Below are 15014 nucleotides of genomic sequence, written 5' to 3' on the forward strand. Positions count from 1 at the left end.
AATGATTAATTTATTACAGCCTGCCTGATCGTAATGTTCCCTGAGCCATACTAAGCTGTAACTGACTCACATGGGACCCCATGCTTCAGGAATAACAGGAGAACACTTCACACAAAGCATTCCACATCAAGACTTAAGGACATAACACATCCCTCTCCCTTGACTATTCCAACCAAGAAACAAATTTGTGAAACAACAACCCATTGTTAAATGTATATACAGGAATAAAGGTAGTAACACTGGGGTGCTTATCCCTAAACATTGTCTTACAGATAGACAGGTGGTCTTTGTTCTCTCCTCATCCCACCCACACTCACTCCACCTTCCCCACTGTAATAGCTCCTTCTTACTCCTTCCCCTTGATCACCAGAAGAAGACACTCTCCCACCTCCACCACTCCTTGAAAATCATTAATCGCCCATCAACATATACCAACTGCAGCCATCTTCTTCACTGCTCCCTTTGCATTCACCTCCCTTTTGAGAACTACCCTTTGTCTATTCAATTTGTTACTATTTTCCAACACTACATACCAGTCTTGCACTTCTTTCACTTTAAATGGCCATTGTAACTTATATAGCCCTCTTCTCAAACATCCATCCTTAACCTTGACCCAGTCTACAGCCTCAATGTTGCGCATCATCTTTTACTAATTGACCTGTGGATCATCTGTTATATTTCAATCCTTTTATCATATTGGCACCAAATTGATCACTGGTTTACGTCCTCTCATCGCCTTAGAGAGCGAAAACAAAGTCACACTTATTCACAGTAGTATGATGCGTCCACACCAACTCATCTGTGAATAGGGTATGAGGAGAACCCCTGTCCCTGAACACTTCCTCCAAAATAGATACAGTGGCCTTTGTGGTCATCTCTCAATTAACTTTGACTACTAACCATTTAGTTTGAACATCTACTAAGACCAGGGCAAATGTAAACTCTCTCCTCATTTTCACCTCAGGGCCAATAAACGTTGCCATGCTTCTCAACAGTCATGAATGTTACCTACCGTGAGTCTTTTTTCCTTATCCTTACTGAGGAGCCATACGTATGAGTGAAAAGAGAGCGAGATGCTTCTCATCCTGAGAAGGATCAGCATCTTCCCGTTGTTTATTTATTGCAAAGTTGATACATTCAAGCAACCTCTCCTAGACATTTTGATGTGAAAATATGCAAACATTGTTCAGTCAATGAAAATCAATTTTATTGTGTTGGCATTGATTTTTGCTCTTTGCAGTGTCCTATTTGGTTTGCACGCAGATGAAATTGGTACAAGATTCGGCTTCGACTACTACAGCATACCTCACAACAGCTAATGAAAGTCAAATATTTATCACTGGTAGGTTATGAAACATTAAATATTTATCACTGGTAGGTTATAAAACACAATTATTTATACTTGCTATTGTGTGCTAAAGTAGATGAACAATGGTTGTAATGTTTTGTTTACTTGTACACGTTCATAGCCCAAGCCTCCTCTACCCCATGCAGAAAAATCTTACGTCTTTTACCATACTTATAATTTTAAGATTCCTTAATAATGGATTCTCACGAACAATGACTAGGATGTTCGTAATACAGATACCTTGAATATTTTTGTTGAGCTGTAATTTAACCCACAAGTGATTCTTTGAACAAAAAGCTTAGTTTGCCATCTCTTTAACAGGATGGCTAGTTCACTACTATTAAGAAAAGGATGCTGTTTTGTGAACTTGAATCTAAAATGTGAAGAATGAGTTTGTACAATTTTACAGCAGATCTGAAGCCAATCCTCCACTACCAGATCTTGGGAGATTCTCAATCCTATGACCTACTGGATCTCATGGTAAATAGCATTAGCATTTTAGAGGCTTAGATTTGAAAGTGCATTACTTTTCTGAAGATCATCAATACAGAGGATTTAGTAATGTAGATATAATTTAAATGGAGGTGATTCCTAAAATGTTTGCAGTCATAAATTCCACAATCCTGATTCAGTGGTACTAAGTTTCACTTGTGAGTGCAGAAACTTGTTTTAAATGGTGAAACTTAGTACCATGAAAAATGTGCAAGCATGGCAGATTTTTCATATTTTAAGATTTAAGGGGAGACAAATAGATGGGACGTAGCAAAACCTGTAACTTTCTAGGTATTAACAACCATTTTCATGGGTATTGGCACTCTAGATGAACATGTAAATAAAACCCAATTAAAAGATGCATTTGGGGCATGTTAGGTGGAAACATGAATGGACCATCTCTTTATTGCATGAGGTTGTGGGGAGGTATACTTCCTCTGGAAATAAAGAAGCATAATCTGCTAACACACAATTTTAGTGTGCTTGTCTATGAGGATAGTGATCCCTGCATGTTTTTGACAAACTGGCCTTCTAAAAAACAGTTGCAACCAACCTCCACTCTTAAAAAATCCAAATCCAAATATTTTATCAAGTCAGTCATAATTTCATTGAGTATAAAAAGCATGTTAGGATGCAAGGATGGCGATAGAGACGGTGTACAGTTTTCTTTAATTAGGACTTAGCCTTTTTATTTTCTGTTAACTTTCAGTAGTTGAAAGAATATTGTGTGGAGTATTTTCCACTCTTGATAAAAGAGCTGGGTCATCTACATACAGTAAAAATGGTCATGAGCATGGGACTGACCCCAAAGCCTACTCTGTATATTATACTATAGAAAGTAGGGCTTCTCCAGTAGACAATTAAAGTTGTTCATAAGGCATGATCTAAAAAGTATGTAGGTTGCAATATCCAGCAGAAAAAGTGTTGTTCTTATAACAAAGAAAAATACTCTAGTTCTACAAGGCTTCCAAATAAATTTAAAAAAATGTTTAGACTTTGCTTATCCCACTGATTCAGGTGCATTTCATTGTCTTAGTCCCTCTCCATATAAATAGTTTCAAAGACAGAACCATGTATTTCCATGAATGCAAATTTCAAATGATCCCATTTTGTCTGACAACAAACGTATTCTCTATTGTGTATCTTGCTGGTGCTAAATCTCTCTCATCTCTGTTAGAAATGGGGTGTCTAGTTGGCAGTCAGTTTACAGCCTGCCCAAGTAGGGACCCTCACTTTTGTCAGGGTAAGGGAGTTACACTTATAACATAAATCCTGCTCACCCCCTTGGTTGCTTGGCACGAGCAGTTAGGCTTATCTCAGGCAAAGTGTTAAGTATTCAAACCCACACACAGTATCACAGTGAAAACACTACAAATAGACGCCACACCAGTTTAGAAGAATAGCTAACATTTATCTAAGTAAAACAAGACCAAAGCAACAACAATCCAACATACACAAGCAAAGATATGAATTTTAAAACATTAAATCCCAATAAAGCACTTAGCACCAGTTAGAGCTAGTGTGTTTCTATCACGTTGTCGTGACTGAGTTGTTCCCAACAGTCTGCTCCTAACGGGAAATTTCCCTTAAGAGATATTTCAAGGCAATCCCTATGTTAACCTATGGGAGATATAGGCCTTGCAATAGTGAGAACGGAATTTAGCAGTATTTCGCTATCAGGACATGTAAAACACACTTGTACATGACCTACCTTTAAATGCAATGCACCTTGCCCCTGGGTCTACATTGGACCTGCCTTACAGGTGCCTTACATGTATTAAAAGGGAAGGTTTGGGCCTGGCAAAGTGAGTGCACTTGCCAGGTCGACATGGCAGTTTAGAACTGCACACACAGACACTGCAGTGGCAGGCTTGAGGCATGTTTACATGGATATTCGTGTGGGTGGCACAAACAATGCTGCAGACCCACTAGTAGCATTTGATTTACAGGCCCTGGGCACACAGGGAGCACTATACTAGGGACTTACTTGTGAATCATAAATGCCAATCATGGTTAACCAATTATAATCACAATTTACACAGGGAGCACTTGCACTTAAGCACTGATCACCAGTGTTAAAGTGCCCAGAGTACCAAAATCAGCAAAAACGAAATCCAGCACACAGTCAAAGGTACAAGGAGGGCTTAGGCAAAAAGACAGGGGGAACCAAGACAAGGGAGCCAAGTCTACCATATCTAAAGATGGAGTACTAGCTGGAAACTATGTTGACCCCCTGAACAGTGAATGTGAAACTGTCCTATTTTTTCCTGAACTGAGTCATACACTCCTTCAAAACCCTAATCACCAGCAGTTAAACAAATAGTCTGTTTAGTCGGTCCATAAGTTGCCCGCCTTCTTTCTTCCAAATGTTACTGACTGCCCATTTCTAGACTAATATATTGCTTTATATAGCAAACTTCTTTTGCTTGTGTCCTACTATTCTGATCTGGTTGGTTTGCCTTCAATCTCAATATTTAGGTGATCAGGGTATAGGCCAATAGATACAAGGTAAATCCCAAATTGTGTTCCTGGAAAATTCCCGTCATCTGCTCATCAAACACATAGAAAGTTAACTCTGGCATACTGAATTGAAATCCATTTCTCAGGGCCTTTACCATTATGAAATATGATTTTAGCAACAAGGTAAAAGAATTACAGAAACTATAATGTAATCATCAAAAGTTGATAAAACAGACTGTGCTAAAAAACAGATCGTAAAATGACACAACTGTGACAACAAGATTGTTTCACCCTGCTATTTATTAATATTTGATCACTTAGGGAGATTTTCTTAGAACCCGCACTCTAATTTTGACAATTAAAAGTGGAAACTGTAAGGACCAATTACTTCAGATTTTCTTACTGCAGGGCACACAAACATTGTTCTAAGTTAAACCACTTGAATGCGGTATAGAGATCCCATTTGAAGAGTAAAAGTAATGAGACACTCTTAGAGGGAAAATAATCTTGAGGCATTGTCAGTACTTGCCTTGACTAACTCGGGAATAAGCCCAGTCCTGAGTCAAGGCATGCTACCACAGTGCTCTTTGAATTAATGCAGAAAATGATTCCAGCTTTCGCAGGGAGGCCAGAAATTGATGTCTTAATAGCAGAAATTTAACGAGTAGGTAAACTCCTGAATAAGAGCACAAGTGCTTATTTTTTCATCCCAAGAATGCCTGTGCGAAATGCTTATGCCAACGTAATCTAGCATAATTTCTAGCATTTTAGTTTGCACCTATTATGAGAGATCCCGGAATTATGCCATTACATCACACAGCATAATTTTCTGTTTTTTCGAGGAAAAAAATCTATTGCAGGAGCACATGGAACATGAATAGATCATGAGATACTGCTCTTTTCATTTTGTTAATTTTTTTGCCAAGGTTCTGGTTTGCATAATTTTGTATAACTTTCCAGAAATTCTGCACACCATCAATCATATGACAATTGTGCTGTAAAGTACGAAATAGTTTTGTCCTTGTATGTTTCTCCCTGGCTTCACTGTTAGTTTCTCACTGCAGCAAAGACCCTGCTAGCTATAAGCAAAATGTGAATGTTGCTTCCTCGGTTTGATTTTCACATTTGTAACCCTTTGTAACTATCTGCTTTTTTTCCCCGATCGCGACAAAAACTCCATGATTTGTAATCTAGTAATAGTAAGGATATGATTTCAGTCACACACCTTTCCCCAGTGCTTGACTTCTTTGTGCTTCTTTTGCACAGTATAATATGAATTGCGTTCAATTCCCACACTCATGTCACCAAATCTGCTGAAATTCTCTTTTTTGTAACTTGGTACTCTCTTTATCAGGGTTTCACAAAGGGCAACCTTACATTACCAACGAGAAGGTTAAGCGCTTTATCCGGTGGACTAAAACACAGACCGAAGCAGAGTTGTTGGAGAAAAGCGCCATAGGAGGCTATTACCACTTTCCACTGGCTCCTGATACTTTTTCACTATATAATAAAGACAGCAAAGGTGTGTTTTTAACACTAATTCTGTGTTATTTTATTTACCCTAAATGTCTACTTCATGGAATACAACATTGACAGTTACTCAGTTCATGCTCCAAGATTAAAATCTTGAATCTCTCGGTATTCTCTTTTTTTAATGCTAAACTAACCTCATGTTGTGTATGTTTTTCAATTATTTTTAATGTATATATTGTCATTATGCTGTCATTTTTTTTCTGTCAAGTCATGTCGTACTAAAACATATGTTGATAAATAACCTAACTGTTCATGGCATGTGTTGCTGTCGATACACGTGCTGGACTTATATAACTTGTTTTTCTTCAAAGAAGCCTTTCGAGTAAGAAGGTAAGGAGAAAGCCAACAAGTTACTACGTCAAGCTAATCACGAGAAGGGATTTAGGCAAGGCGGGAAATGAACTTGAAGGTTTCCCGGTCATATTTTCATATCGCTATCCTACAAAAAAACCTTTTCTTTTTGTGCTAGATGTCCCACCTCAAGAGTGGGTCCAGAACAGTGTAGTAGCTAGCGCAGAGGGGTGGCGTGGAGGTGGAGATTCTCATTGAGCCTTCGCTGGGAACAACTGGTCCAGACTTGGGAGGAGTTTGGAAAGAGGAAGATAAGCAGGAATATTCACCTGGCATTCTTGGCTGCAGTTTTGTTCAGAGCAGGTGGAAACCATTGGAGGAAAAGACCAGAGAACTGAGAATCTGCATACAGTAAAGTCCCTGTGTTTCTGGGTGTCGCTGGTGTTTCCTATTCTGATGCTTCTTATTAATAATGCCCTTATTCAGGGATGGATACACTGTCAAGATCAATTCATTCAGGGCCTGGTATCTTCCCCCTTGCCTTCCTGCATCACAGGCAACTCAAAATGGCACCCTAAATGTATATACCCCGTAATCTCAGATAGGAACTCACAATTTTAAGAATGATATTGACCTTAAGAATATAGATTTGTGCTCCTACCTTATTTCTGCTGTGGTAAAACACTGTACTCGTGCTAGTGAGTACATTTGTGTACAGTCTCAGATTTGGAAACTACCTAAAAATATTGACGAATACCCACAAAGTTATAGGTTTTTGGATGTTCACTATCTTTACAGTTGGGCCTCTCTGATGCACTCATAATCCCATATTCCAAGCCTAGATTTGCGAATTTGGAAACTGCACTACGCTGGTGGGATTTGCATATATGCAAATCTGTTTGCAAAAGGAAGGGTCTGAAACCTTGCCTAGGCTCCCCTGAATATTATATTTTATTTGCACACATAAGTTGACTTCAAGTACGCAAAATGCGTTGAGTGTCAGGACCTCGTAGGAGGTGGCCTAGATAAATCACAGGAATTGAGGATGCACATTAGTGCTATTTGTAAATAACTGGTTCAATAGGTGTATCTGCAGATACTCTGTCTTTTTCACACAAACAATACTGTACATTTCACAGTGATTTTTTTTCTCTGCGTTTTATGAATTATTTTTTTTTTTACAGATGAAATCAGTTTTTCAACTTTTGGCGAACTGAAAAGGGAAATTGAAGAGCTGCAGTACAGGGAACACAGACGCATTACTGTACAGGGAATAATTGCTGCTATACAGTGTATCAGCGATGACCATACAGCGAAAGAAGTCCCGGGAACAGAACCAGTTGAGGTATTGAGCTCATACGGAATGCTGTGATCATTAATGCAAATTATAACTGCTTTTCAGCAATCATGTGTTGCCTGTTCAAACGCAATGCTATTGGAGAACATATTTGTGTTTTTAATACAAGCTTAGAATCTCTTTGTAATATTTGTTTTTTTTTCTGTTCAACATTAATCTCTACATTGTACCTGCTACAAAGAGCAAAATATCACAGCTTTGTCAAAGCAGATCTTATACACTCACTACATCCTGGTTGTGTCTGATGTAAATCTATTATTAAACTTAAGTCTTACATGTGCATCTCCTACTTCTGCCTGTAATGCCTGCAATCTGATCTCATTTCTTCTCGATAAAATAGATCCATATTCCTCTGCCAGAAATCTCTGTGTCTACATTGAGAGGCATATGAATCTACCCCCTTTTATCACTTGACCTGCCACTGCTGTACAAGTGTTCACACTTCTAGAAAGTTGACCATTCATGTTTAGATATGACTCAATGAGTTTTAGAACCATAAAAAATAATGTATGTACTTTGCCAACTTGGGAATAGAGAAATCCAATACAAAATATCAGCAAGTGTTCTGAGGCCACTACATGTAAAAATGTTACTGGTCCTTTTTGAGTGTCTTCCATGAGCATGTCCTCTTTGTCCCTTCTGTATATCGACAGGTTGGCCTCAACTGGGTCATATCAAGAAGATCTTCACAGGCTCCTAAGTAGCTTGCAGAAGTTGATAATGGTCTGGCTGGTAGTTGAATCTTGTGAGAGCCAGTTACTGAGGTTGATTCTGTGTCATGTTCCTAGACTATGAAAGCTAGATAGTTCAACAACATCTTCAGCTGTTGGGTCACCCAAGGGTCTCGAATGTAAATTGAGAGACTGGCTGGTCCATTTCTGGTCGATAGATTCTAATTACAAGGGGTCTGGTGCCCGGGGTACAGGAAGGAAGTTATCTCAGGACTCTGGAAAAATACATGACTGCTACAAAATTCTTGATATCAACAAATCATTATAGAGGTAAAAACCGACATCGCATTGACAGTTTCGAAGCCTAAAATGCACCAGTGACGAGCAGTTCCTAAAGTAATGTATACCCATTTTGACAATAAATGACCTACACTAAAATTCAGATTTAGTAGTTTTCAGGTGCTCATATTACCCTGTGTGATTTCCTATAGTTGAAAAGATGGCCCAAGCTTCCGCTTGGGAGCACAACGTACCCCTTTCTTTGTTCAGGCAGTCCATTTAGTTAAACACGCTCAGAGTTTGGACACATAAGGCACATGCAAGAGCCCGTGCTTGAGGTGAAAAATAGTCCTTTCCAAACACTTTAAAAAACTGAAGCAGCTCGGTCACCTGCAACCCCCGTGGGCTAAACATAGTGGAGGTAAAGCCTATGAGAGGAGAAGATGGAGGACCTGTGCTGAGGGTCTCTTGCATTTACCGTTGCTTGCAGTCATTACCATTTCTGTTGAGTCCTCGCCCTCTGTAGTTCCCTGCCTGTTCCCGTCACATGGTCAATAAAAATAAATTGTATTTAACCTTCCGCCATGATTTCTTCAAGTTGAGTAAGTATTTTGAGACACACTCATTAAACAGTATGCATATTATATGTCTATCTTTATGATATTTCTACTGATGCTTACAGTACTGAATAAACACGCTTGTTATATTTGAATTTACAACAGTTTGTGTAAAATGATTTCCCTAGGAAATCCTCTTTTCCATTGGCCTCTGATTTCCCAGGAAATATCAGTTTTCTGTACGTTTGTTCCCTTCAATTGCCACACTGATGCATCAGGTACGCTCAGGCGCAGTTGTTGCTGAGGGGCCACCAGGCAACATGGTGATAGCAGGAGTAGTAGGACACAGAGCATGAAGCCGCATTAGGGGCTGATTGTGAGAGGGGATGTTTAGGTAGGTGTTGGTTCGTTTACGTTTCCACATTCAGTATGTGAATGGTTCATTTAGGCGAGCCTTCATGGCACTGCTCTCCTGGAATGACTTTAGGATAAATAGGACTACAATGCCAAGATGAAGCTTGTAGAAGATGGGTACCTCGGTATGTGGCAGACATTCCTCACATATAGTAGCTTTCACTGGCATGCAATGGCCACTCCTGGCATCTGGTGTACGATTGTGGCAAATGGGGGCATATGACGGCAGTGCAACATCTTTTACTATTGTGTATGTTATAGTAAAGCACTTACCAGTTGACACGGAGTGATAGGATGAAATATTTTTATTTGGCAACTCCTAACTGGTTTTGTGTCCCCTTAGTGCTGACCTTTAGGAGCACTTCCTTGGTACAGGGAGCACAACTTTCTATGTAGAAGCCTCTATGACAGATGTGGAGGCATTTCATGACTTTCATTTATTTATTTAAGGATTTTTGTAAAGAGCTTTACGCTACATAATGCCACTTCAGAGCACCTTGCCAAGGGTTGTAGGAGAAGAAGCCATGTAAGAAGGTCCAGGCATATCCGTCCAAAGATTTTTGAGTGCGTAAAGAGTCTGCTATTTGAAAATACATTCAAAGATGTGGTCATTATTATAGGTACTTTCTTTCTACAGTGCTGTGATGGGTAAACCTTAGTCACAGTCCAATAGCAAATGAGCAGTCTTAGGCATCAAACCGAAGAAGTAGATGAAGTGTTTGCATTGTATTGCAGAATTGATTGGCTGTAGGTTGTGCAGAAAATATGAGTTTTCAAATTGTTTTCTGAATCTTAAGAAGTTCTCTAGAGTATTAAGTAAAGGAATAAGGAGTGCCATTGAGTTTAGCCTTGAAAGTGAATGTTTAATTAGTAGGTCATTTGAACTTATATGTTAGAGACACATGTAGATTTGTTGAGGTCAGTCAGAAGCACTTGCGAGGCTGCGAGGGATGAAAAGCTCTTAAAACATCCTGTGACATGACCATGGATAGATTTGTGGACTCAGCTTAGTTTTGCTGATCTAAGAATTCTGCTGGACAGTAAGTCAATGGAGTGCAGAGATATATTATAAGTATGTGTCAACCTGATCTCTGAGTCGAACAGCTTAATTTTGGACACTTTGTAGTTTAGTCGGGGGTAAACTCTTTCAGTGACAATGTACAGGCTATTTATGTAACACAAATGGGCTAAATCTACAGCTAGAATTAAGGCAGTTCTTTGTGAAAGAATCAGAAGAGGGGGTATTTCATGAAGAAGACATAAGTGATGAAACACATTCTTGATACCAGCATTCATTTTGTGGTTGAGGAAGAGTTCAGTACCTGACAAAACAACAAGATTATGGACTTTGGTAGCCACTGTTAGCAATGCGTAGGGTTTGGCCGGGTAAAAGAAAGAAACAAAGGGTTCACTGATCCCATGAAGGGATGGTCTCAGTTTTTTTGGCCATTGAGGCAAAGGCAGTTTTTTTGCATCTGACCCTGGTGATGGACACTTGATACTTGTAAAAAAGCATTGTCTGTCAGGTTGAGATGGATCTTAGCGCTATCAACATATATTTGGTCATGAAAACCATGACCATCAAGGATATGGGATAGGAGAACCATGTAGATTTTTAAAAGATCTGTGGCTGGGTAGACTCCTGGGGTACTCCACAGGCGGATGGTTTTCAAATCTGAGGCAAATATGGCAACTTTGATTTTATGTATAGCTTTTGGAGAAGAATATGATCCAGGACGATGCAGAGCTGCTTAATCCGGCAACGTCAGTCAGTCAATCAAATACAGTTTTGTGATCTATGGTGTTGAATGCTGGCTACAGGTTCACCGTCATTACAGTGCAGCCTATATGCTTGTGTCTGGTGGTGAGTAGCTCCTGCGATGTTAAGAAAGAGTGGATTCTCTTCCACAATGACACGAAAGCCAGATTGGAAATCATTCAAGAAAATGCTGTTTTCAAGATGTCTTGAAACATGTTTGAAAACAGATGTGGTGCACAAGGTAGACTGGATATAGGGCTGTTACTAGAGGTGTTGTCTGATCAGGCATCTGTTTTTCAAGAGAATAGTTAGAGATCACATTTTTCAGTTTTTAGGTACCTCTTCTAGGGAAAATGAGGTATTGATAATATTAGTGCTAATGCGTGATGGTGATGTAAATAGGTTTTGACAGTGTTATTATCACTTAACATAATTAAGACTTCTGAGGTTTTGACTCATAAAGTTTGTATAACCCAAAATTTCCATCTACTGAGTGGGCCTGTTAGGTGTCTGCCCCTTGAGTTGTGCACCATAAATAAGTCTACTGTGAAATACGCTGAATTACTATGTCTTGTAAGAAAAAAAATCTAGGAGTGTGGCACAGATTACTCAACCCTGTGGGAGGTCGGGCTCTCACTGTAGACCACGAAGTATTGGGTTATTTCATGAGTGCCCTGAAAAATTACTTCTAAGCCTATTCCTTTCTGTTCAGTTTACTTTTATTTCAACATTGTCCTGGCAAATGCACATTGTCACCACGTCAGTTGCAGTGCTTACCATCTTATTGCCTTTGTTGGTACCACAGTCTGTTAAAGAATGATACAGGCAATGTCTCCCACATGAGTATTCTTACACCTTGAAGAATTAGTTGGCTAGATAATGAAAAAGTATGACTTTACTGATGGGAATTTCCTTTGTGCTGTCATGCTGTACATTGGCAGATGTACAGGTGTAAGTATCGCGTTTTTTAGTTTCACATGTGCGCCGCAGATATATTAGCATTTTAAAGAATTTTTTCTTAAAATACTGAAGTGCCACAGTTCCAAAGAGATGATATTCTTTAGCAGAATTCAAGTTTATTTATCCGTCTTATTATGTCGCCCTCGATTCTTCCGATTTCCGTACATGATGTACCTTTCTCAGGTATTTCACCAGGAGTACTTTCGGAGTAATGGATGTGACTGTAAAATAATGGTTCTTGCAGGAAGGGGAACTCTCGTCTACTCCGTATGAGACTGCAGAATCTGGAGGAAGTCCCAGCGTTCTGTCGAAAGCTCGCATCCAAGGAGAAGCCAGACGGGGTCAGGATGAAAGAGACAGGCTTGCACTTAGCGCCCCGGAAAGTTCTCAAGAACAAGGCCTTCGGAATCCGAGCAAGAGAAAAAAGACTCGGCGTGATTCAAACGCTCAGCAGTGAGTCTGTTTCCTACTCAGTTGTCATTTTATTCAGCACATGATATGTTTTTATTCTTTCTTTGAATTGTTTGACGTTTTTAAGCATACCCTTTGAATAAGAGCACACTATGTTTAGAGCTTACGGAAATGCTATTTTCGCACTTTCAAATGTGATTAAGATAATTTTTTTCTGAAGAAAAGTGATTTGGGTACAAACTTCAGCTCTATTTTTCTTTGCAGAAATGTGTGTTAAATGTTATTTTCTTATCGCTATTGGGCGACTTTCTTTTGCTTGTTTCTAGTCAAGGGGAAAGCCCCATTAGGCTGAAGAGGAGCGGCTTGCTTTGTGGGCTGGATTTGTTGACGAAATATACTCAATTTTCACATAGCTACTTATTAAGTTTTCTGCTGCAAAAGTACTCCTGGCCTCTGGCCCAAGCCCTGACGTATTGGGATATTGCATCAGGTTTTCTTCAGAATCTCTTGGGAGCTAAGCACCCCCAAACCTCTAGAGACTTCAGCTTGTGCACTCTTTTGCACACTCAGTGATTTTGTGGGTCCTTGTCCTCTGTTAAAAATGTGTTCCACCTACTGCCAGCTCCCACTTCCGCATTTGAATTATGAATCCGCCTGCCAGTCTCCAAGGCATTCATCCATGGAGAAGGGTCTTGAGAGGGCCGCTGCCAAAATCTAGAACCTTACATGTGTATAGTCACTGTGTAAGGCTCTTAGGCTGACAGACGCAATAATAATGGATAAAACCTTGGTTATTAAAGCCGTATTTGTACAACAATACCCTTTGACATCGGATGGGTAACAACCAGCACTCTCCATATCACCATCTCTGCACCACGCCAAGACCACTGAGACCTATGGAGCATTGGTAATCAGTGGTCCAGGTGAGGCGTACCAATCTATAAAAGATACCAATACCGGAGAACTGTAGTTACAGGTACGTAACTCATTTTCTTCTTCTTGTGTGCCCACTGGTTTTGGGTTTCATTGATTCCCTTTGGGTATTGGTTATTTTTAATGTGTATGCATGTTTGGGATTGTGTAGTGTATTGTTTATCTGTTTATTTCAAACAATTTCTACTTTTTATATCTCTTGTTCTCTTTGCCTCATACTTTTCTTCATTACTTTATGGTCTTTGGATTTCATTTTGGGAAGTAAACTTGTAAGCTGACTAGGTTTTTGGATGACTATGTAGGGAACATTACTTCCCTACATTTTTATGTAGTTCATGGGATGGGATTTATCGCACCTCCTAGTCACTTTTATGTGTTCTAATAAAAGCCGTACATGACAATAGAAAATCCAATACAAAAACAAATACACAAGTATTCAACCAGTCATGCTTACACTTTATGTATTTGTTTTTTTCCAGTGATAACCCTGTCTCTTCGAAAGAAAGGCCTTTTGATAAAGAAAGCATTGAAGATGTGTCCCAGTTTAGTGAGCCAGGTATTAAGCATTGTTTCGAGCACTGTATTTCCTTTTCTTTGTTCATTTAAAATATGATTATTTTTGTCAATAGTCAACGAATATTTTATGGACGGTTTAATTAGATATGAGATATATTTCACTGGATGTCATTTATGGGTCCCCAGGGTTCACAACTATGCAATTTGTGCCATGGATAATAAAGTGGCATCATGTCACAAAGAAGGTGTGGGCTAGCAGAATGGAAAATCCTGTGCACACTGCACAAATGCCTACAAAGAAACCTCTTCCTCATTGTGAACACCGAGTTGATTTATTTGATATTATTGTACTAAGTAAAACTTCTAAGCCAAGTCTGCAATCTCACTGCAGCATTTTGAATGTGCTGGGGCCTTTCCAAAGTATTTCCTGGTAAAGGCATTTAATGTCCATTCTTTGTGTGAGAAGATGAGGAAAAGATGGATTCTCTGAAAAGATCTAAGGTGAAAAGAAGCACCATTTTAAAACTGTTGAGGTCTGTGCCGTAAATTTGAGTCCACTAATATACCAACCATATCTCACCATCATAGAAGGCCTGGGTCGGTCTCCATGGAACTGAGCCATAGGGATCTGTAATAGCTGAAGATGGCATTTTGAGTTAAATGATCTCAGATTTTGATGGTTGCAGCTTATATTCCTCCACCACCTCACGCAGTCCAGATCCCCCAGGTGAAATTTCTCCCAAGTATACTTTTTCCAATATACAAAAATACTTGGGTTTTGTTGCCATAGAAGATGTTGGAAACCCCAGTCCATTCAGCTGCTGGGCCAAAACTCTCATTTAAATGTTGAAGAGGAGCATCAACAAGTGTTGAAAGCCTGCTCCAGTGACATGGCATAGTACTGAAGGTAAAAGCGCAAGGTTGAACTAACTGAGTCCTACCTTTTAAGAAATCCTTAGTCCACTGGAATGGAGAATCATCAATATCAGATTTCCTTAGTCACTGTGAGAGAGTCCAGTGGTCACCAATGTTG

At 39.4% G+C, this 15014-nt stretch overlaps 1 protein-coding gene across 2 annotated transcripts in view; it reads left to right on the forward strand.

The window, feature by feature from the left end:
• The window catches only part of RADX (RPA1 related single stranded DNA binding protein, X-linked), a 252126-nt gene that overhangs the window by 137694 nt on the left and 99418 nt on the right, over positions 1-15014 (forward strand). For both annotated transcript variants that reach the window (XM_069212392.1, XM_069212393.1), the window contains exons 7-11: positions 1241-1342; positions 5655-5822; positions 7309-7469; positions 12366-12574; positions 13945-14021. In XM_069212392.1, coding sequence (XP_069068493.1) covers positions 1241-1342; positions 5655-5822; positions 7309-7469; positions 12366-12574; positions 13945-14021 — 717 coding nt within the window. The remainder of the gene's footprint in view (positions 1-1240; positions 1343-5654; positions 5823-7308; positions 7470-12365; positions 12575-13944; positions 14022-15014) is intronic.

The sequence above is a fragment of the Pleurodeles waltl genome, chromosome 2_1 (assembly GCF_031143425.1).
Source record: "Pleurodeles waltl isolate 20211129_DDA chromosome 2_1, aPleWal1.hap1.20221129, whole genome shotgun sequence".
In the NCBI taxonomy this organism is placed as follows: Eukaryota; Metazoa; Chordata; class Amphibia; order Caudata; family Salamandridae; genus Pleurodeles; species Pleurodeles waltl.